Here is a 24,297-nt window from a genome sequence, read left to right on the forward strand (position 1 = left end):
TACTATTAACGATCTGCCGCTTATCTTTTTACTATCTCCCTCTTGGAACGGTTTAATCAGTTTGTCGATAACTTATATTACGAAGGTCTTGTTCGAAGAAATTCGGGAATCGCAGGATTTTTCCCTCTTTTGGTCGAATACTTTCGGCTTCTTTGTAACTTTGATAAAAGTTTTGAAGTAACGTTTCTTTCTCCATCTGTTCTCGTTCTGAAACTTTCGTACAATGCAGCCAAGACGGATTTAGCTTTCAAAGGAAAGAGAGGTTGAAATTTGCAAATTCGTCCTTAAACGGAATGCTTTCATTCAAGCGCATGATTTCGAATTAGTATTCAAGGAATGGATCGAAGAAGAACGGCTAGTTCCCTTTTCATACGTATTCCTCGTTAGTCGTGCACGTTTTCGAGGTTCTTCCTACTTTAGAAGTACGCAGCGATGCGACGTAACTATTTGCGAGTTAGACAGTCGATCCGCCGTGCTATCAGTCTATTGCGTTTCGTTGTGCATCGCGAGCATAAAAAATTTATGTATGAAAAATCTATTATCTTGCACATCGGCATTCTCGGCGATATCGAATCGATCGACGAAACTAATTCTTTCTTATTCATCTTTGTTATGTACATTACGTCTATCTAACAAGCATCGATATCGAATAACGAAGAAACGATGACAATTAAATCTTCGGGTCTTATCGTTAAGTTTTTCGAAAATGAGACTGTTGGAAATCTTTCGACTCGTTGAAATCCTATGCAGACTGGCCTTCGAGTTGCAGATCGACGAAAGAGAAAAAAGAAAATGGAAACAAAGCGAGAGAACCGCAGGCCACGTAACGTGTCAACGATTGCCACGAAATTCCAGGCACTTGGTATAAATATCGACAGATCGTTTAGTTTCGACTCGACGATATTATTGGACGAGCATAATTAATAATAAAAGTTATCAACGGCCTATTTTTATGTACGGTAGAGTATTTGAGTATCTGAACGAAACTATGTATCAAACTTGTAACGTCTACAACGACGTGTCACGTAGTTGTAGAAATGCGTTGTAACGGCTGAACATTTTGTCGTTTTCTAGTTACAAAGTTTTAGTACTTAGGACATCGATCGGATCGTCAAGTATTAAAATGAATATTACGCAGTGCGATAAAAGTACAGAGGGAAATATTTATCGAGATCGCGATACAAAATGCGAATTGTCAAAAAAGAAACGTAAGAAGGAGAGTTAAAATCGACGTTAAAGCAGACACAAAGGGGAGCTGCTTGAAGCGACGTTGACAGAGAAGTAAAGAGAGGAGGACTCACCTTCGCGACAAGCGGGTAACTCAGAAAAATCGTGGCTTCGGCCGAGTGTTAAGCTCTCATATATACCCAGGTGGGCCTCATTAGGATTCAGGTGCAAGACCTACAAAGGCCTGGCACGATTGGTTGGTTCGTCGACCCTCTGCCTCCCGTCAACCACGAGGGGGACAATCACGCGACGATCACGATTCGTCACAGCTGATGTCTCGCTTTTCGGATCAACCGACTCTTCTCCTTCTCCGATTCATCATCGATCCCTTTGTTCCCATCCTGTCCTTCTCTCACACTCTTTGCTTTCATCCTTCTTCATTTACGGATACCTTGTTAACTTGTAAGTCGCAAGTCGCAATACAGATTGATCGTATCTTTTACACGCTCTTTCTCAAAATTCTCGGTGTATTCGAATTTTCATTGTATCGCATGTATAAAATTGAGAGTATTTTCCGAGAGGGAGACGGTCGATCAGACACTAGGATTACCTGTACTTCCATCTTTTTCATCTCATTTCCTGTTCAAGTTTTCTGTTACTTATATGATATCGTAATTACACAATAATTCATCGAGAGATACTTGTCTCAAAATTGAAATTTTCATTATCATTTGCATATTAATTCGTTAGCTTTCATCGATCAAACGCGCGTCGTTAGCCAATCGAAAGTTATAGCATTTTGTATCTAAACGTGTTTTACGTGTCCGCGATATATTAACGCGTAGCAATTTTATTAATTTCATCTCATTATCTTGAGAGAATAAGCCGACGGCAAAGTCGAATGCAATCGAAAACAAACTAAATCTTTTCTTCAAAATAAACTCGTGCCTGGAACGTTGTAAGACATCGTTGTTGTTAAGAGGACGCAAGTACTCGTAATTTTAGAATATTCCTTTCAAAAGTACCTGAAAGATACAACGAACGTTTGAGTCAAGGTTTCGAATTTTACGTAGAAGGTAAAAGAAGAATCTCGGCTCATGTAATATGGATTTTATTTTATTCGTGTAACAATAACAGTTCCTGTTTCCACAGTAGTTTTCTTTTACAATAGCGTTTCGGTGTTTACGTCGCTCTAACAATCCGCCTGGCGCAGTGGTAACCGCAGAAACCAACCTGTCGCTGATTTCTCAGGTACCATGGACCAATCGGACGTCGAACGAGGAGTTTGCAGCGATGAACGAACGTATCGTCCTTTCTTCCCCGAACTTTTGCCTTCAACGTCCGCGATGATTCGCGCTGGAATTGTACTCCATCCACAGAGGAACGTTCTTAAAAAGGGCACGATGGTACCGATTGCCTGAAACGGCTACTCTTTACGAGCTAAGCTCTTTTTCTCGACCTATTCGCTTCCCGAAGGAGCGATCGCGATTCGATCGTTGGTTTCACCGTGTATTCTACATCGTACACGGATCATCGTATCGTAAAAAACTATTCCTAATGTCGATGCCTGTGGACCGAAGAGTTCTCGATAATAGTAACGCATTTCTACTATTAATTAGCGTGATTAGCGAGATACGTTTCTCGGGGTTGACAGTCGTCGAGGGGAGATCCTTAGATTTAATCGTTTGTGCTGCGCGTTAGTCTCGCTGGTTTCCGCTTCTTTTATTCTTCCTCGTTTAATTGACGAGCAGTTGCCGCGTTTCGCGATCGATCTGCTTTTGCGAGTGTAATTTGGCACTCTTCGATTTCGCTCGAACGCTCTCGTCGTTCCGAATCGTCTAAGCATTTTAACAGATTGCGACCGTACACGATAGCTTACGAACATTAGCACGCTTTTGCGACGCTTCGCGTCTCAACGCTGCCTTACTTCTTAGTCCTTTGAAGCGTTGCTTAGCATTTTCTGCTACGTTACGAAGACTTTGTTATTTATGTCGTTCACTGTTCGATAATATCTAATCTGAACGACCTAGATAAAAAGAGAGATCGATAATCCCGAAAAACCCGTTTAGTCTTTGATTAAAATGATATCAACGAATTCAATTCCCGCTTCAAAGAATTAAGTTTCGATTAAATTTCCATCGAATGGATACGATGCTAGACACTTTTATGGAACTTATCTAGTCGCACTTTCGAGGTCGTCCTTTTTTCTCATATTATTGGACAATACGTTGGACAATCTCGGGTGACAAACACGAGAGTCGACCTCGGAAAAATATAATACACGCTGCTCGGAAACGTCAAAAGCGGCGTAAACGATTCACGAAGAACGATGTTACAGGACGCCTCCCAAACGTACAGATGTATATGTTACATGTTCCTTAAATTACAGACGATTCAACGTCGGTCAAACGTATGCATCCGTATGAAGAAGTTGGTAAGAAAAGTATCGAATAGAGTGGCGAGTGTTCGAGTGATTCGTGCGTCGTATAAATCCATGCGTTTGATCGCGTCGAAGTTGGAGCAGATCTACGAATGAAACTACCGATCGAACTTGTAGAAAATAATCGCAATGTTGCATCAAGTATCGTTCTCTTATTTGTAAAAAACGCGACATATAATATACGCTTAGAACGGTACGATTAAAGGAATTAAAGGTCCGTTAAAACGAGTCATTAGATATTTTATTTCATTTTTTACTAGATTACTAAACGGTATTAACTTAATCTTTCGTGATTGCTTTAAAGTTCTTACTTTAAGACTTTCTTAAGCCTGACGGAATTGTTTCGATTGTTTCTTTGTACAACGTCTGGATAATAGAATCATGTTCTGTACAGAATTTCCAGGTATCGATAAACTGTATTAATGACTTGTATTAAAAGACTATTGTCTTTATTTTGTTTAAAAGTTATTGACAATGAAAATCAATCGGTTATTTATACATCATTCCGTATTAAGAAATATGTTGTTTAATTTGTAACGTCTTACATTATTTTTGATTGAAACAAGCGTTAATTCATCTACTTATACGACTGCTGTACATCGTTACGCGACGATAACGTTGACAATAAACGTTTCACTGCAACGACTCGATCATATCTCGCACGTTAAAAACAAAGTTTAAAGCACACAGAGAGACGTTCGAAGAACTTATTTAAAATTTCATATATCCTCGATCGGTGTTTCACACTATAAATCCACTCTAGTCTCAGTCAGTTCAATGCGATCGTTACTTATAGCGATCTTTATTAATGTTTAACTATGTTGCGCCGCTCGTAGCATCTACCGTAAATTCAACCTTAAGTTTTACCTTATTCTTTTTACCTTATCGCTAATATGCTCGTTTCTCTTACGTAAATTCGCGGATGACTTAAACCGATGATTCCCGAACTCGTTGCAATATGTACAGATACAATAAATTATTTGTTGTTGATTGACGTTACTGTAACGTAAACGTAAACTCGAAGAAGTATTTGCGAAAGGACGAGTTTGCGAAGCACGACTTTGCGTAACAGACAAATTTCACTGAATTCGACCCATATACGCGTATAAAGCTTCTTTCATTTTCACCTGTATTAACGAAAAACTTGCAAAAGGATAGATTTGATAAAAGAAGAAAAAGAAATTACGTAGGAATGGTAATACTTGGAGGAATTTATAGTTTGATAAAACTGCGATATAGAAATTTTTCGTAAGGTAGCACGAGAAATAAAGGCGAGATATAAAGTGTACTTGATTCTTCCAGCTGTTTATAGTTAGCCGAACTCTCTGATTAACTATATCTCTGAGTGGGTACTTATTTTATCCCTATACTCGATTCTCTTTCTCTAGCTAATGGCATTCGCACGAATTAAAGGAATTCGATTACAGTCATTCGTTAAATGAGTCGCATTGTGCGATCGTTTCTTAATTTATTATTATTGCTAGTGATAGAAACTCGTGGAAGCATTCTCTTCGGGTAGAAGAGTAAACATCGAGTCAGAATGGCGTCAAGCAAGATGGCATCAGAATATTTATTACTAGAACGTTTTACGTTGGAGCAACATTTACGATTATAGAATATAGGCTTCGTAATTAGTCTTTAATTTTACGACGACGGAATTTTATATGTTTCGTGTATTTATCGTTAAAAAATGTATAAATACGAATAGAAGCATCCTTTGAATACAAATATCTCGCGAAACCGTGGAACAGAAGTATGTATTCTTAATGCAGATTCGGTAATCCAAGGATGGACGACGATTAAAGTCTTAGGCGCATCGAAACTTGAAACCATCCTGTCTCGATTAAACGATAAAACGCTTCAAGTAGAAAATAGCAAATACAAGTTATTTTTCGTTAGTCGATTAAATCAGACGATACTTATTACGAACGAAATCAAACAAAAATCCATTAAAAAAGAGCATGTAATAAAAAATTAGACAAAGAATTGAAATAATCATTCGAATATTTACTATTTTCTTCTATAAATATCATTCACCTAATTCTGTTCGACACCCATTATACTGCTAGTCCTTATCGACGATCCAGAGAACAGCTATTTATTATCAGTTTATTTAATCCATGATTATGTACAATATTCACGCAAATAAAAAAAAAAAACATCGTTTTCTTTACTTTTTATATAATCGTAATAGCAAGTATCAGACGAGTCAGTCGTCTGTTATGAAATTTGATAAAACGTTACACGAGGAAAGATGTTTGTTTCTCTGTTGTTCCGGGCTGGCAGTAGAGTTTTCTCTTTTGTGCTAAAAGGACCTGTATTTGACAGCTATGTCCGATGGACAATAACGACCTTGATCACCTTACGAGTAATAATTCTCTCTTTGTTGATAGAGCGGTAATGGTGTTACGGGCGAGAGATCCTCGTCTTCTAAGCTCGATTCGGTCTTCAAAGGAAGAGTGGCCAGTGCTTTCACTGTTAAAGCGGAGAAGTTAACGTCAAATCAATGTGAAAAACTCGCAGCAGGATTTTTTAAACTCGAGGTTTATGTATTTGTATTTGTTATAGAAATTTCTTCAAGATTTTCGAACGATTAATTTACTTTTCCAACGAACGTTCCATATCAGATAAGATTACCGAGGAAAATGGAAATTAATCGAGGAAAGGATGTATGAAGGGTAGTAATGTAGAAAAAAAAATGAAGAAGAAGATGAAAGAAAAATATAAACAAACCTGAGAAACGATAATATGATGTGCGTGTCCTATATGGGAAGATGGAGGAAGCATGTCAGTCAGTGTGCCTGGTTACCTATACACAGCACAAACAATCCAAACAACGCTCACTACATATGACACAACGATGTACGTATATCTCACATCGATAAAACTTTCAACGAGGAAATTAATTACATAGTCGAAATAAAAATATTCATGACGGCGCATGCCAATGAAAAACATTTCCAACGTCTTATGTACGGAACTGTCAAATTCTTAAACAATCAAGTATCCCGAGTCTAAATACTATCGCTAATTGCCGATAAAAATAAGCAATTCATTTCGATCGATAGGTGACGATATTCGTCCGGTTCCGTTATAAAATATACAACGAACGAATCGAATAAGCGTAAGCCTTCCGCACTAGGAAATAGCAGAAGGCACGAAAGTCTACCTAAACATTGTTCATGCTGTCACACCACTAGTCGCTATATATTAGATACAAGCAGAATAAATCAAACCAATAAACTATTTATTTATAACAAACTGCGACGTACCCGCCACCATCTTGCTCTTTTCCATAACTTGCTTGGCCAAAATTTGATTCAGTTGCAAAATGTGATCTCTTTGCCGTTTCTCTTCCACTACTTTTCTCTTCAAGCTGTCTGATTGTTCGATATTGATATTATCGTCTGAAAGAGATAACGAGATAACGATTCGCGTGACTATTTAATATTTGCGATCTTCCATTAACTTAAAAACTAATTTGTCGTTAAAACGAAGTTGCACGGATGCATACCGCTTCCATCTGGCGCAGTCACGGTTGTTTCCGACAGCATCTTTCTTATCGCTTCGGCTTTCTTCAATCGTTGCTCTTGTTCCTCCGCAGTTAATTCCGGCGTCTGGAACGCGATTGTTTCAACGTTATACCAAAGCATCGATACAGTGGCGTACAAACTGTATTTACGTCGTAAATTTCTCACCTGTTCAGGGATATATCTTTCAGGGATCACGATCTTGTTGGGCGTTCCTAGCAGCTGATCGATGGTACTCTCGTTATACTTCAGCTCTTTGTGACTCAAAGTCGATCTTACGACATCCGGAGCGTTGATCCTCGGCCTGAGCGCTCGTTCCATATCAAGATCATCTCTGGCTCTTCCCATTCCCTAGGGAACATCAAAAACGCTTCTATATCGACCGCGCGCTTTACTTCAACGACACACGCAACACGACAAAACGACGCCAAAAAAAAAAAACGACAAAACGAAGGTATGACAAAAACGGAATCAACAAAGGAAAAGAAAAAGGAAATTAAACGAATGTACGTGAACGAGGAAGACAACGAGGAGAAATATGAAAACATAAAATACAAAAATAAACGATACCATCTTCGAGAAGGTGTCTTCTAGATCGAGAATGGGTTTGCTACTGGACACGGTATAGTGTCGTCTTTTCTCGCGGGGAATTTGCCTGCGCCTCGGCCCCTCGATCTTTTTCTCCGTCATCTCCTTGATGATCTGTTTCGCCGCCTCGCTCTTGAAAATGGGCGACAATTGCGGCGAGTTCGACGCGTTCACGTTCAACGACGAACCGAACATTCTGTCCTGGCCTTCGAGGTTCGTCGGTGACAACAACTCCGGACTCACCGGCTCCGGGATGCTCTCGTTTCTCAATGGATTCTCGTAGTGTCTGTACGGTGGGTAGTACGGCGGCTGATGATGGTTCGGTTTAATCGGATAATTCTGCTGGCTGGGGCTATAGGACGGACTGGTCGAGTAATTCGGCGAGCTCATAGGCACGTGCGAACTCGAAGCGAGGCTCTCCGTATACGGCGACAGAGTACTGTCCGAGCTTCCATCTTGAGTTTCGAACTGCGTTGATCGGCAAGCAGAATAACGGAGGGTGACGAAACGAGGGCCGAACAAAATAAGGCATCACGGAGGGGTGAAAGGCGAAACCAACGAAAACAGAGAAAATGAAGAAAATGTATGAAATCATATGTATCCTATACGTAGTTGATGCTGGTACTCTGGCGATACTGTGTTCCGGCGCTGAATGCGAATGTCTCTATCTCAAAATCAGAATGCACAAATATTACGACGAAACAAGTAAAATTTGGTGATTCGCGTTTTGGATTTTGTATGTCAAAAACATCGAAAAATTGCAAGTGGCATGCAAAAAAAAAAAAAAAGGTTTAGTATACATAGATTACATCGTACGAAAACAAAAAATATAATATTAGCACGACGAAAGATTTATCGGGGAAAGGTAATGAGGAATAAATCTTATTAGTTCGTCGGTTAATTGACATATCCGTATCGAAAAAGGCGAATAGGGAGAAGTCGGTAACGCGTGGTTAACTTACCCTGACTTTATTTCGTCTGGCTAGCATGGTTCTCAGAGCGTGCATGCTGTCGCTTCTGGGAGGAGGCACTACCGGAACCTGATGAATCTCGGGCTGCTGTTGCCGCTGTCCGCCGAAACCTCTCGGTAAGGACATGCTTCTTTGGAACTGCACGTCGTCCAAATCCGTCAGCTGGACTGTGCTTTGAGCGTGAATCATCGGCGACTCTTCTACCACCTTTCCCAATTGAGCCTTCTAAGAATAAATCGATCGAAAATAGAGCAAAATAAAATCAAAGCTGCGACATCGTCGATCGTTTGTCAACCGTTTGTTACCCGCTACTCAGGCTCGAAATAAACTGACAGAAAGTCTTTCTTTAATCGTTACTTGTACCATGATAAGATATAGAAATATTTTACCACGGCGAATATAAATTATATCGATCGAACGCAGTAAATGGAATCGTGGAAAACTCGAAGAAATTACCTCGAACTTCTGAGAACCTTCTAAATCATCGTCGCACAATCTCTTGGCACCTCCAGGCGCCTGAAGCCCGTTCGTTAATGGAATTCCAATGTTTCCAGTTCTGTCTCCTCGATCTCTTTGCCGTCTTTCCGATTCCCGTTTCACGATTCGCACGGTCTTAATCTCTTGTTTCTCACGGTTGTGGATTAAACCTTGAAAACGTTATTATCGCGAAACATCGATCGCTGTTGTGTTAAGGTCTGTTAGTTTCGCGTTATTGCTTCACTTACCGGCGAACTTGTTGTCCTCGTTTTGTCTGTAATTATCGTTTAGTAACGTTTCTTCGGCCAAGGGTGGCGGCGGAGGAGGTGGAACGTACTCCGGCGGAGGAATCGTACCATTCGTCAAGTTTTCGTCTTGTCTGTTGTTCTCTGAATCAGTTGAACGTATTATACGATTGATGGACGATGAGAGAAACTTTTGCCAAAAGATAATTCCGTTAGGTTAAGATCATATGTGTTTTGCGCTTACCGTGAATTCTAGACTCCGTGTTGACGTATAACGGAGAAACGTTCGCTTGCATCAGGCTTCCTTTTCCCTGCATTTGATCCTTTAGAAGCTGTTGCTTCAACTGATGTTGTTGAATCTGTTCTCGTAACTGAGGGGAAAGCGAGGAAATATGATTCTGCGGCGACTGAGGGTACGATTGTAGGTTTGTCTGCTGACGATTCGTGGGGGGCGAGTCTTTGATCTGTATCGGTGAACTGAAATGCGGATACGGTCCACCGTTCTGCTTGCCACGAGGCGACGAGGACAGCGCAGGGCTCGATGGCGAATCCAAACCGTGGTCCAGAGTTATCCCAGAATCAAGATCGGTCTCCAACCAAGAGTTTTGCGTTCGTTTCTTTGGTTGGTGCACTTGAGGAGCTGCGTTGGTAACGTAAGAACGAAATCTCATTTACCTCATCTCGCGATATACTTTGGTTCTTATTATTTTCAAACGTAGGCTGTGTCACGCTTTCAACGTTTTTCGAAGTTCAACGTTTCAAACGATCTTCGTACTTCTCAAAAACAACGATTCGGCTTACCAGAAGTAGGTTGCGGTCGAATCTGTTGCACCAGACTGTGTGACTTCTCCGTTAACTGTCTAACTTGAATGCTCAATTCCTTTCGTTGTCTCTGTAGATCCCCGACCAATTGTTGAACTCTTCTCAATTCTGCTTCGAGAGGGCCAGTCGTGGCCGAAGTGTCTCTGGTCATATTTCCTGCATACCTCCTCGATGCTTGCAGCTTCTGTCGCAGCACCACCAGGTCTTGTTCCAATCTCGCATTTTCCGCGACCGTTTCCTCGAGTTTCTGAAAGGCAAAGATACGGGAAGATTATTCGTTGCCTTTACAGGAACAGAGTTAAGAAGCTAAAAGTTTCGTCGAGAACGAAAATGCGAACAGAACGGTCAACGAAACGGAAATCTATCTATTTCTGTGTTTTGATCGATTTACCTGGAAGAATACCGGCTTTACCTGGAAACAACGAATCGACGATTAAATCAGGCAAATCAGTTCCTTGGAGAACGAAGCGCGCGATGCGTGCTCGCTATTCTTCTACTTCTACATAGTAAAAGACCAGCGTCCAATTCGTCGGACTTTCTTCGAAAATGCGAAACGGAGAAACCCCGATTACTTTTCGCGGGGCGAAAACCACGAGCAACTTCCCGTTCTCCGAAGAATAGATCGCCGGAATTTATTCCGGCGAAAGAAAACTTCCCGATTGAATCCGCCACCTCCGTCGTCGAATGGAAATTCGCATAAAACCGATTAAAGTTTCGCCGTGCGTGGGAATCTGCCGAAACTATTCGCGATCAAGTAGCGTCTGTCGTTGAAACTTAAAAATTGTTCCCGATAGCAACTTTTTTGTTTCCCGAACGGACGAATCAGGACGGCGGCGTCTATTTTACGTCAAACTTTTTCTCCTTTAATTTTCCTTCCTTCTAGCCTGATGTTCGCTGATCGAGGACAAACCGCGATTCCAAGAGCCTACAGAACGCTTTAAAGTTCGTACCTTGGAGTTGTGTGCCAGCAACACTCTCACTCTGCTCAGCTCTTTTTCCAGAAGGAGCTGCTGCTTTCTGTATCTCTCTGCTTCCACCAAATTGCTTCTGCTGCCCTGCAGTTTATGTCGGAGACCACCTAGAGCTTTTTCCAGAATCTCCTGTAATCGAAATCGAGAAAGTTCAATACGCTGGAAAACTGATTTGGCCCGACCGACTCGAAGATAATAACTGTTGGAAAGCCACCAGATAGGATAAAAATAATTCATCGATGGAATTCGATTTTACGAAATATTTGGTAAAATTGGTCAATTTCTTCGTATCCCAAAAGAAATGACTTTTTCATCTTCCAGATATCGCCGTTGACAGATGTATCTAAATATTTTTATACCAACATTTTTACGTAGCGCTCCTTTTCTCACTCTACGATCAAATCTCTCTCGGATCTGGACATAGCGGATAATTTACAATTTTTTTACGATTCTGCGTCGGATAATCTGTTCCACTGTTAAACGCAACACGCGTTCACTGTACGCTGTACGTTCACCGTCACACGATGCGCGCTATGGCTTCAATTCGAACGGTATATCACGTCTGATATGTTCAACGCTCGTCGGACACGTTCCGTCCACGACGATTCGAAAACGCTGAAGAACGATCTGTCAAAGACTAGTTTGAAAACGAATGGAAGAAAGGAAAGCGGAGAAGGTCGGGCGCGTTTTCACGGTAGAAGATCGGAGATCGCGTTACTCGCCTTGTCTTGCTGAAGACTGTGAAGCGTTCCGGATTCCTCCTGAAGCAGGCGATCCAGTTTGTAGAGCTGCTGCACCTTGGCCTACGACACAGAAGCGACGTGGTGAGTTAACCTTGAAGTTTTGCTTTCCAGTCGAGCGACCAAGGAGTCGCGTTTCAACCGGAATTACCATTCCGCTACAATGAGCTATGGCCACACCGTGTCGTAATCGCGGATCGTCGAAAAGGAAAGAAACGAGAAAAACACGCGCCTGCGTACCTACGTATAATCGCGATTTTTAACGTAACATCTCATCGCACGCAGCCAACTGCGTGCAACAAACGTTAACTGTATTCGATGTCGGGTTCGTAATTTTCCCGCGCGTTTTTTCAACCCACGTCGTCTCCTGCTTTACCTCTCTGATTTTCACGTTGGTATTATGCACCGTTATGGGACTTGGCGGTGTGTAATTCGTATTTATCGCGACGTTTTCTCTCGTAACGCAATTTGAGCAAAATGCACGCGCGCGTCCGTTACGGAATGCTTGGAAAGCAAGTATTTATTACGCCGTGCGGATACAAAGGGGCGAATAATTCTCGATATACTTTTAACGAAACCTCCTGTTTCTGTCGATCTTCCACTGCTCTCTTCCCCCGGCTAAACTCAACCGTTCCTTTCGACGTTTCAGCTATTTTCTCTAGAGAGCAAATTTTCCCACAACACCGAGACGCCGTTTCTTTCGTGCTATTTGTTACGAAGCGGGAAACACGGTTAGCAATGCGAGCTAGGCGAAGGAAATGCGGGATCTCGTCGTCGGGTAATTGCGTTCTTCTTCACCGAGCGTAAGCTAGGGTTGCGATAGACGCGAGGCGTTGACTCAAGTATTTTTGCACGCCAAGGTCCTCGTGACGCTTTATGGAACCTTATATTTTCAAGTTTAGAACGTTACTTTCCATGTCTCAGTTATTAAATTAAGCGCGAACAGTATTTCGCGTGAACAGATTCTCGTTTCACCGATACTTTGGCTAACTGAATTAAACGACTGTTATACGCGTACCGTGTCATCTAAACAATCGAGGGAAATCGATACCTGTAATTGTCCGTGATCGGGACTTAATCGGTCCCAATCTCTACGTTCCTCGGCGAGCAAACGTTGCTCCTGCACCTTCTGATTGAATTCCAGACGATGATCCCTCGAATTGTCGTGTGCTAGGTCGTGTCGAGAACCCGAGAAGATGTTGGTCCCATTGGCAGTGTTGCGATTGTAGAGGGAGCCCAACTTCACCATGTTGTCCACGAGGTTCACTAGCGGCTTGCCCTTCTCGTACTTTGTGACAAAATATACGAGACCCATTGAATTTACGAGCTTCGATCGCCTTGCTTCCAAGTTTCTCAATTAGCTCAGGTTACGCTCGAAAAACTCGGCCCTCGACGACTCGAACGGAATAATCAAGCACCAGAGAACCGGCCGGAGAACGAATTTCGTTTTGTTAATTTATCGCGCAACTTGCGTCTTTCGAATAGAAATATTCAGCGAATCTTAGTCGGATCGGCTCGTTACCGATGATAAAAATTCACGAGTTTTCGCTTGGCCAATAGAGATACCGGGGGAAAAAGTGGAAAGCGAGTTTTACCTGCTTTTCGAGATCCATCAGATGCTTCTTTAGTTCCTCGAGTTTCTGAAGGTTCTCCAATCGTCGCGGAGTATCGAGCTCTGCCAATCTAGCCTGCGGGTCACAGAAGAATGCCACTTTAAATGTGACACCTGGCAAATTTCCACGCTTCACAGTGTCTATGGGTCTTTTCGCCTAATGGTGCACGCTCGTGTCTTGCGGACAGCGCATTCTGTTTTGCTGACGCAGTCGCGATATTTGATCAACAATGCGAGGAAGGCCGACACTCTGTTCGCAATCACTCGTGTAATTAGTACTTTACTCGAAGAAACGTTCGCATGTTTTCATTATTTTACGAAAAACTTTGACCCTGTTTCCTTGCGATCCGAGAAGAAAGGTTCGAAAATCAAAGAAGGAACGTAAACGCATCGAAAAAGCGCAAGGGCTTGCAAAATCAAAACCGAAAAGTCGCGAGAGAAAAAACGACAGAGAATATCGGTATGTTTGCAGAATGATACACAAGCTCGCGTAATCTGTAGACGATCAAAGGAGACGTTTAGAACAGAACCTGCGAAACGTATGTTCGCACACTCCGCGCAACACACGGATAAATTTACTTTCACCGAGTGCGCCATGCTAAACCCACGAAACACGGACTATGCTACGGCGTATGCTAAACTTGAACGTAAACTAGCACGACGCGACGTGGAGATCGGAAACACGTTTCAGCTTCACTGCGCGTCTCTTCAAATTTACCTAACATTCCCAACGCGTAGCATCGTCAACAAAGAGGCAACAGCGAAAAAAAAACGGGATGACACGAGAGTTTGAGCGCGTTCAAACTTTTAATACGCCCCAAGGGCGTGAGAATCGCGAAAAAGGAAACGGTCGAGTCGTTCGTCAGGGTCAGCGCGGAAACGTAATACGATTTCTGGCGGGCAACCAATACACCAACGACGTTCTCGATGCGAGGTGAACGGCGAACGTCAGAGAGGAGAGGTTGGCGGACGTTCTGCGTCCGAAAACGCGATCTACGCGGAAAGAGACCATTTATCAAAGTACACGAGTACAAAGTAGACGAGAACGCGGGAGAACGCGGGAGAACGCGGGAGAACGCGCGAGAAGGCAAAATTTCATACGACATTCTAGACATCGACTATTCGCGTTGAGAAGGCACGCTAAAAGACGAGACACACGCCACAGCAGAGAACAAAGCCTCGTCGGAATTTTTTTCTCGAAGAAAGTTCCAATCCTAATGACGTTCTCTCGAAACGTGTCCTTGAAACCGGTTCTTCGCCATGCTCCGCGGCATTTTTCGCGCGTACAACAGGATTCTCGATCGCGACCACCTATCGGATGGTCCTCGTGAAAACATCCGTCTCCGTTTGAATCGTCGAGAATCTCCAAAAACTTTTCAGGAAGTTTCTCCCGAATGCTTCTAAATTCTTGTAAAAAATCCTTGGTAAAATCGAAACTTGACGAGTACGACGCATGAAAAATTGTGTGAAATAACGAGAATCGTTTGCGAGAATGTTGTTCAAATCGCAGGAGCTTCTTCCGTCGGTTTATTTTTCTTATTGTATTACCGAATTCTGATTTTATCGCGTAACGACTAAGATCTCCTTCTGTGAGAACAATTTTTCTCGAAAGCGGTTCTTGGTTACGGAGGCAAGCCTATCGCGACATCGAAGAGAGAAAAATGACACCAGCCACGACGCCACCGGTCGACGCAGGCTCCATTGTTCCCAGTCGCAGCTGCTACCGTTGGCCCAACGATTCTGTTTCTGAAAATGTCTTCGGACCTGTGCCTCGATCTCCATGTGACAATTCTCCATCGCTTTGTAGATGGTGGCGTTCTGCCGGCGTAGCTGGATCAGCAGGAGCACCAACTCCTCGTGGGTCCTGCCGAGGAGTTCGCCGGCGGACACGCGAACCAGTCCCTGGGTTGCGGCTTGCGGCAGCTTGCGGCCGCCCTCTGCTCGCTGGGAGCTGACGTTGCTCTGTCGAGTCATGCAATCTTTCGTTAGCGATCGCGCGTACGCAAACACCGGCCTCCGGCCTCCCCTCGCGGCGAACTTGGTTCGTTGGCGAACAATTCGGTGTGAACGCGAAAACCTTGAATCTAGCGTTGTTACCGCCGTTCCCTCGGCGGCCCGTCTCGACCAAGAAGATCGATCGAGCTCTGAAAACGCTACGCTCTACGTGCAATCTGCAGTTTACGGTGATCCGATGGAAATCTATGCCGACTAACTTGTCGCGTATGTTGTGACAAGGTGATGGAAACTCGAAAGTTTGCTTGTACAGAGGCGAGCAGGTTATTAGGCTTAGCGAGTTTTTACTGGAAAGCTTATTTCGTTTAATGCCGCTTCTCTTACGATTTCAACCGACCAGTACGGAAATAACCTATAACGAGAAAACGTTCGAGTACGAAGAATATCGTTTAGCTTTACAACGAAATAGGAAATCTCTACGTTGAAAATAATTGATCGATATATGAATTTGATAAACGATACTCGTGCGTTTTTCGCGTCGTGAACACGCGGATCGCGAAGTAGTAAATAACATATTTGTGCTGGAAATGAACAAAATTGCAGAAACGGTAAATCAAGCCTAATAATAATTGACACACCTCTGTAAATTGGCGAGATGATCGAAAGTAGGATTTTCAGGTGAAAATCGAAGGCGAAAGATGTGTACGCGTGTTATAACGGATTATTCGAAACAAACATCGTTATTAGTGCGTTCGAACAAAGTTTTACCGAATACCATCGTGTTCGCGCGTATTTGCGCGTGGCACGATGTTTTTCCGTTGAATTTGACACCGAATTATTTCACCGTGTAAAATCGAAACGTATAAACGCCAAGTCGAAAGAATCGTTTGGCCTTTACGTTTACGATGCGTGATTAAGAAGCGTTTTGGTATGATTGGCATGGAAAGAATGAAAAAGAATAAAAAAAACGTATAAAATATCAGACGTTGAACAAGGCCGTTCCGTCGATCGAATGCTGCGTGCAAGAAATAAAATTATACAAAAATTGTTTGATATCGTAAATCATAAACTAAACGGTACTCGGTTGATATTGAAACGAAGAACGACATCGAAGAACCTAAGCTTCAAAAATCCACGCGTCTTACTAAAATCTACGAATTTATTCTACGAATCTATCGATATCTACCAACTAAAACGCGATGGCTGTATACGTAAAATTGTCGCATCAATATTTTGGAACTACAGATACAAACGATAAATAACCAATTACGTTATTACAGTTTCCATAATTAACGAGTAACGGTCTATCGATCGCCGGCGCTTCTTACAGTATCGGTATCGATCACAGGCTTAAATAGTCCACGACGATATCCAACCTCTATCTTTGCACGAAAGCGACGTCCCTTGTGCGCGAAATCGCAAGAACAACGATATCCCTACAGAAAACTATAACAAATCGCTTAAAAACGTTCGACATTGACCTATTCGATCAAATTGCAAAGAAAATGTGGCGGAAAGTCAAAATCTCGGGTCGTCGAAAGCGCTGCGACCCTGTTCCAAATCATCTAACGCGAATCACACCACGACAAAGCTTACATCACTTACGCAAACTGCGTCGGCAGACGTAGATCCTCAACCTTCGACCTGTCTCATCTCCGTTTAAATCGATCTGCGTAGAACCAGTGGAAGACCGCGTTTCGCCGATTCTACGAACGATTCTCGTCCCTGTTTCAAGAGGTCCTGGTCGCAGGTTCCATGGGAAAATCGCGTCTCTTTCCTATGGAAACCGTGGTGGAACGAAGCTTAGGAGCGCGGAAAGTAACTACGTTGTCGGAGAAGCTTCGTATCGACGGGCGTACATCGCGAACACACGAAACCAGCACAATGGAGAGTAGCGAGAGCGTGGCGAAGGTAGAAGGAAGACTTTGGAAGACTGGCGTCATGCCCGGTCTGATCGACTCGCCTGTTCACCGACTCCTACAGTACCCGGCATGCACCGTGGTTCCTTGCTCGGCTTGTCGAGCTATCGTTTTGTATGTTTTGCCTGAGATCTGGCTGGCTTCGCCTCGACCACGCGAGCCCATGTCCCTCGGTTAAGGCAGCCTTTATAACCGAGATCTGATTATAACGTTCCGCTTAAATGCCGGCTCTTTGCGCGATCCTGCCAACCGTTTCTGCGCAATTTTTTCCTCTTTGTTGTTGCTGTTTTCGAATCGTTTCGTTTATCTCGTTGCCGGATAATGAGAGATAAATGATCGAACTTTGTGTTTGTCGAAATAATTGCAAGATCGTGTTATCGAACCTCTTAAAATAGTTCTACCGAAATACAATACCAGAAGCATCAGAGTATGGTTACAAGTAATTCGGTGGAGCTGGTAGAAATCTTGTTGCAAGATATTCTCTGAATTCGTTTGTTCGATTTAAAGGTGCGGATAGCTATTATAACGATAGAGGTGTGTTCCAAGGTCGTTAAAGTTTCGCCAACCGAGCCTAGATACACGGACAAAATAAACTACTGATGTATCCGTTCTGGTGGTATCTGTATTTAGAAATTTGAAGATAGTGGATGTTCAAATTCGCGTTCGTAAAATTTCTTAAAAGACTGTACGTCCTATCAAACTTAACGTATATATGCCGATACCTACTCCAATTATTTCAGCCACCATTGTTGCTCGCGCAGGGTATTCGTATTTTTCCCAACTATCTCCAAGTGCCCGGATGCGCAAAGAACCTTTAAAACTTCTTTCCGCGATTACACACACGCGGTGTACTGCAAACCGTTCCAAAGGCAACCGAGATTTTCGATTTGCCCTAAGAAACTCGAAAATTCCTCGACTTTCAAACCTTCGGAGCCATCGAGATTAAGACCTTCTAGAGACCCGAGACTTTTAAGTTTCCAGAGTTGTGCGAGCTTTTAACGGTTCAGAGAATCTTCTTTGGCTGATATCGCCGTTCTCCAGTGTCCTCGCTTTCGGAACGATCTTATTTCGACGTAACGGCTACTTTTGCCGGGAAACTCGCGGAAACTTCCATTTTAAGAAACGCGAACTCCGCTTCCTTTTATCCTTATGGATAAAAACTGTTTAAATACAACGTTGATAATCGCGTTTATCGAAATTGTTTATACGTTTGTATTCTCTTCCTGTATATTTCTCGTATCCTCTGTATAAAGTTGCTAGAATTTACATAGCCTTTTAACGAAATAGCACTGAACGGAGTTTCAAAAGTAAAGCAAACATCAATACGCTCGCTATTCCAGATTCATGGCAAATATTCTCGAAATCGCGTTAATAGCGAATCGAAAGCAAAGAAAGGCTGGAATCTTCAAATTAGCGGACTTAATTAAGCTCGAACCTCCTCGAGAGTCCTCTCCATCGTATCGCTCAAGAGGAGGATCGAAACAAGGAAACTCCGCGAGATATGTAACCAACGATATAACGCTTGTCCCAACGCTCTATTCGAGTTGCCTCGATTGTGGAGGCAGCTTAAAGTCCGTCCGCAGTCCCCTGGCACGGTGCCCTTGCTGACCACCGCTGACCGTATGCAGGATCGACCCTGGCCCTCGGTTTTCTTAATCCTCTTTCCCACTCATCCCTTTTGGTCTGCTCTCGCCGTTCCTCCTCCTCTTCATCGTCGTCTTCTTCTTCTTCTTCTTCTTCTTCTTCTTTTTCTCCTTTTCCTTCTCCTTCTTCTTCTTCTCTTTCTCCTTTTCCTTCTCCTTGAATATTTTTCATCCTTTTTCTCTTCGCCGGAGACTAGTGTACCACCGTTTCAATCACTCTGTTCCTTTGCATGGAAGTAACGACAGCGAGAGAACGACACTCGCGTCGCTACTTTGTCGATAGTCTGTGTCCTGCAGCCTCCAAATAAAGAGACGATTCGAAGGAGCTGGCACTCGATTTTCTGTACGCTTCGATTCGTATTTTCAAACGCGACAGAATATTCTAGAATTCCTTCGACACACGCGAAACAGCTTCACGTTGAAAGTCTCGTGTAACGTATAAAAGTAAGAGATACGCGTTTTCACGCGGAGTAAGTTACAGATACGGTATTATTTTTTCTCGATTGGAAAGAAAGACGAGAAGACTAGATAGACGTCCAAAGTTTCTAATTCTCTATCTACGAAGTGCCCGATTCTTCGCATAAATTTCACGGGACGACAAATGCAATTAATTTCGATAGGATTTCAAATTCACGCTTGCCATATTTCGCTTCGAAGTTTCAAAATTGATGCGTTCGGTATTTGTGAACGGTTAAAGACTGCGAAGCAAAGCCAGACAATAACAAGTTGAAGCATATCTTTGTTACGCAAGATATTTGCGACAAAAGGTCAGGCAATGCCGATTGTTCCGAATACTAACGTCGGTCAGTAAAGAAAGCTCGACAAAACGACAACGACTTGCGTAATACGTATGTGCTAAGCGGAAGATCGCAGAATCGCAAAACGACAAATTTCCGATAGAATGGAAGCGGAATCGAGGATAAAAGATCATTTCGTAGATCGACCGAACGCGAACGGTTGCTTCTTGCAGGAGGAATTAGTATGATCTCGAAGGTGTGCTTTCTTGAAACGGGTCTGCGTTACCTTATGTCTTGCAACGTTATCATAATCGTTATTATTATAGCAGATTATTCAAAGAAGCAACTTCTGGTATGAGGTACAAAGATCTATGGTAGCTACGGATTAGCAGAAACCTTGTGATAGACCCGGGAACTGTAATCGATGAAATTATCTTTCGATCGTACGACGGAGATGTCGTTCGAATTGCGCCGATTAAAGTAATCTCTCGCGAAGGCAATCGATCGAGGAAACATACAGTTGGGAAAGTTTGACGAAGTCTATAACGGTTCTAGCGTAGAAAAGATACGTAATATTTTACCGCGGAGTCTGCGATGGGAAATTGGCGATAGTATTAAGGCATTAATTGCAGCCGACGAAATTTCTAGGAGCGAACGCCGCGTAGTCAGCAGGAATGCCAACGACACGTACGCGATAAAACAACTCCGCGTTGCTGCTGCTGCCGCTCGCGTATGCTAATGAATTTCTGGGACAAGCAGGCTGCGCTAATGAAAATGCTTGTAAACTCTGCATCAAACGGACGCGGTTCGATCGTTCTTTCTTTGTGGTGGTTGGATACCGGCCCGTTTACATCGTGTAGAACCAGTAGAGTTGGATTTCTAGCCCAAAGGGAAGCGTACGCGTACATTCGCGAGTTTCAATGGCTTTCAGCGGTTCCTTCGGGCGTGCCGGTTGTCCTTTTCCATAATGGATATCGCTCCCTCTGGACTGTTCCGTTCCGAACACTTTCCACACGTCGAACTTGCGCTCTCCACTCCCCGGATCTGCTCGATCAGACGTTTTTCCTGACACGAGATATCGAAAGAAAACTTTGATCCGCTGTCTTTCATGGGAGGTATCTCTTCTCGTAGTACCAGTATCGTCGCTAACTTTTCCGATATGGAGTCACAATGGCCCTCGATCGGAAGCATTAGCTTCGAATCGGTTTTTTCGAAACCGATTTGGATATGCGAGTTTACCACGAGTCTAGGTGGTAGTACGTTTTACCAGACCTTTGTAAGTTTCCAATTGCTCTAATTGCAAAGAGTGGTCTTCTGGTATTTGCGTATCGCTAATCGTCGAAGCGAATGTAACGTGTAAACGTCAGAAAAGTATAGAAAATGTAACAGAGTGCCCATTCAATTTTCCTGAGCTATCCGAATATGGGTTCAAAGACAAAACAGCGCTGCTAAATCTATTTACCAAATCTTGAAATTGGAAACGCAGAAACAATTAAGATATTATCGTCCCACCTGTAATCGAAGGAATCTAATTAACTAATTGTTCATGATCTTGGAGAGATAGCGTGCCTACCGAATCGAGTAAGTATCAGCTACAGAGTGTAGCGCTCCAAGGATCATCGATTCACGTGTCTCTTAACGACCTAGTCGACCAACCAAAGGCGATAACGCGACAGGCCACGGCCACGCGTAAAGCGAAACTTTAACACGACCAGCGTATCGTGACGCTTGATAACAAGCGTTTCGTTGTAAACCGCGGCTCTACGTTCTCACATTTTACGCCTTAGCGGACAACCTGTGTAGGTGGTGGTTCCTAAACGATCTACGATTAGCGCGCCAGAATCTACCGGAGGTTATTAGGACGATAAACGTTAAACGAATTGAAATCGTCGAGTTTCTAAGCAAGAACGAATTGCACTTGCAACTGGTCGAGCGCCGATCATCTCGAGCGTTGCCGCCAGGTGCGATAACCCTGAGAACCGAAACGCGTTCGCGATTAATTGTATCGGCGTGGCGTAGGCGCTGCGAAATCGTCGGCTCGCCCTAGGCAACGTTTTAGTTAATCCAACTAGTGGAATTTGCATGCTAGGACGATAATGCGGACTACTGCACGCTCGCGGGACAGAGCTCGAACAAACCGTATACGTGCTTGCTTGCTTGTCGCGTGACACTAATGGTGTGTACGTACGCGTGAAATATAAAGAAACGGAGTTGCAATTACGCAGTGGGAAGAGGAAAGCGGTAAACAGAAAAGGAGGGGAAGGAGGAGAGTGTGAAAAAAGCGGCTAATCAGTCGAAGCCGTGTCGTTACGTTAGATTCCTTTCTCTTTCCATGCTTCGCCATGCCAATCAACTCGAAGGTTTCGCTTGCGCCAAACTGTCTTTCACTCACCCTTTTGTGCAGCAACTCGTTGCACTCCCATACGCGTTGATTCTGCCTACCAGCCGTGCCCCCGCCGCGGTCCACCTCTCGGCCGATCGGACTCACCATTTTCCTCTCGACTGTGAGCAAATGAAAGGAGTTTGCGAGCGCTTATTTTTACTCCTCTTGGATTTAAATCTAGAAGTCTTCTATATCGTCGCTAGTAATTTTCCAACAAGGGAAATATACATGCGGCCGAACAAGTGCTCGTGGGAATATCGACGATAAGAGAGACTGGCTTTCCCTTTAATCGTACGAGAAAAAGCATCGTTTCATATGCTTCCCGAGCTGGCCAGATAAAAACGCACAAAGCGGCGGTTAATATTCGCGATACCGACCCAGGCAAGAATTTGGTACGAGCTAAATATTGACTCGATATCGCTTAACCACTGTTCGGACTCGAGCATCGGCTATTCTCGCTAATGTTTGTTCGATAATGTATTTGCCTGGATTTTAACCACGATATTACGCTAGGTATTACAACGTATCCGACGTGCTCCACACGCGCACACATGAAAATCATTTTCCGCAAATTTCTATCTAGCGCGGTGGTTATCTTCGCTTTCGCAAAAGAGCATGACGAATAATTTGTATCGTACATTTGTCGTTTATCGTTATCGACGGTTTTAATTCCGTCTTTATGCTTTCTGGATCTTCCACGTAGAAGATCAAATAAAATTCTTTCCCCGCCATATCTGCGGATAAAAGAAGATATAGAGAAGTGGGGCGAAAGGTTAAACCTGTTCCTCGCGGGTCGCTTATAACGGCAGTCTCTTTAATTCTCCGGACGAATATCTCGCAGCTGGTAAGCATGGAAGAAAGTTAGCCGGGCCGCCCGAGCGCACCTTCGAACAATTAATCTTAACAGCACGGTAAACCTCCATCGCCAAAACCGCGTTCTTTTCGGAGAGCTTGCAAGCTTCTTGCTCGCTTTCCGATATGAATTCTTCGAAACCGCGACTCGATCGTGCGCCTGCTGCTTCTTTCGAAGTTCCAGATCGGTTTATTCCCCGTTTGGAATCGAACGACGATTGCGTCCTTTCAACAGGACTCGAATGAATTGAATTTAACGTGGAACGATATTCGTGAAGCGGAACGAATGGGGTGGGGCAAATTTATCGAAAAGCGCGAACGAAGTTGGCTAAAGTTTCGCTGGGCGTGACAAGTGTTCGAGACGATTTAGAACAGATTCAACGAGTACTCGTGTTTAAACGAGTTGGAGAAATGTGCCGAGACAGTGGTAGAAACGTATACGATAGTTTAAAGAGGTATTAGTACTCGAAGATCGAAGAATTTAGTCGGAGGTACATGGAAAATTACAAGATATCGAGTAATCGGAGAATCGGAAAAGTCGAGCGAATGAAAGAAATCTCAAAATCGAACGAATAGAATGGCGAATGCTTAACGTACAAACGCATATTCTTACTTGGACTATGAACTCGTATATCGCTGTCGCTAGGGCTGGAAACTCTATGGTCGTTCAAGGAAACGACCCTCAAAGCCGGACTCATCAACCGTTGAGTAGCGTGGCCGCTGGGAGATGTTAATCTTATGTCCTTTCCGTCGTTGTTATTCAACCTGCAATTTTGAAATTGAAAATTGAATATTAAGTCATCGTTTTGTCTTATTCGTAATCTCTCATTACCGCTACATTTCTCTGATCATTAAAGTTCCTCTTTCCTTATTTCCAATTAATCTACTCGTACTTTGCGTACGATTCACGTTAGCGTCGTATACATTGTATTTGGTATCGTAACTGCGTAATGATTAATAACCGAATATACGAAGACATGATACAACGAAGATAATAACATAGACGAAATATCAGGAATGCGACAGAAGCGAATCGTATTCTCGATTAAATTACACGCTGCTTTTACTTGTAAACATTACGATAAATAAAAAATTGGTTCACGCGTCGATTCTCGAGCCATTGAAAAATGTTTGCCGGACGAATCGGGATAGTTTTAAGAACAAACGCAACCAGAGGAGAATTGGCTGCGCGCATCGTCCCAAAGCATACGCTAGTTGCACGCGCATACTTCTTACGGCGCGGCGTG

The 24,297-nt window shown here is 43.2% G+C and overlaps 1 protein-coding gene across 10 annotated transcripts in view; it reads right to left on the reverse strand.

Moving 5' to 3' along the window:
- Window positions 1–2,262: 2,262 nt before the first annotated feature.
- The window catches only part of LOC126872886 (uncharacterized), a 186,479-nt gene continuing 164,444 nt past the window's right edge, over window positions 2,263–24,297 (reverse strand). For 5 of the 10 annotated variants that reach the window (XM_050633179.1, XM_050633111.1, XM_050633169.1 and 2 more), the window contains 18 exons: window positions 23,664–23,815; window positions 22,208–22,317; window positions 15,328–15,525; window positions 13,547–13,639; window positions 13,003–13,239; window positions 11,934–12,014; window positions 11,191–11,340; window positions 10,632–10,652; window positions 10,220–10,487; window positions 9,663–10,058; window positions 9,422–9,562; window positions 9,153–9,343; window positions 8,688–8,921; window positions 7,708–8,193; window positions 7,306–7,488; window positions 7,122–7,224; window positions 6,880–7,014; window positions 2,263–6,082 (listed from right to left, as the gene is read on the reverse strand). In XM_050633179.1, coding sequence (XP_050489136.1) covers window positions 5,970–6,082; window positions 6,880–7,014; window positions 7,122–7,224; window positions 7,306–7,488; window positions 7,708–8,193; window positions 8,688–8,921; window positions 9,153–9,343; window positions 9,422–9,562; window positions 9,663–10,058; window positions 10,220–10,487; window positions 10,632–10,652; window positions 11,191–11,340; window positions 11,934–12,014; window positions 13,003–13,239; window positions 13,547–13,639; window positions 15,328–15,525; window positions 22,208–22,317; window positions 23,664–23,815 — 3,292 coding nt within the window. In that variant the 3' untranslated portion in view covers window positions 2,263–5,969. Of the gene's footprint in view, window positions 6,083–6,340; window positions 6,417–6,879; window positions 7,015–7,121; window positions 7,225–7,305; window positions 7,489–7,707; window positions 8,194–8,687; window positions 8,922–9,152; window positions 9,344–9,421; window positions 9,563–9,662; window positions 10,059–10,219; window positions 10,488–10,631; window positions 10,653–11,190; window positions 11,341–11,933; window positions 12,015–13,002; window positions 13,240–13,546; window positions 13,640–15,327; window positions 15,526–22,207; window positions 22,318–23,663; window positions 23,816–24,297 lie in introns of all 10 variants that reach the window. The other 5 variants (XR_007692234.1, XM_050633116.1, XM_050633141.1 and 2 more) reach the window with 5 other exon arrangements.

The sequence above is a fragment of the Bombus huntii genome, chromosome 2 (assembly GCF_024542735.1).
Source record: "Bombus huntii isolate Logan2020A chromosome 2, iyBomHunt1.1, whole genome shotgun sequence".
NCBI classification, from domain to species: Eukaryota; Metazoa; Arthropoda; class Insecta; order Hymenoptera; family Apidae; genus Bombus; species Bombus huntii.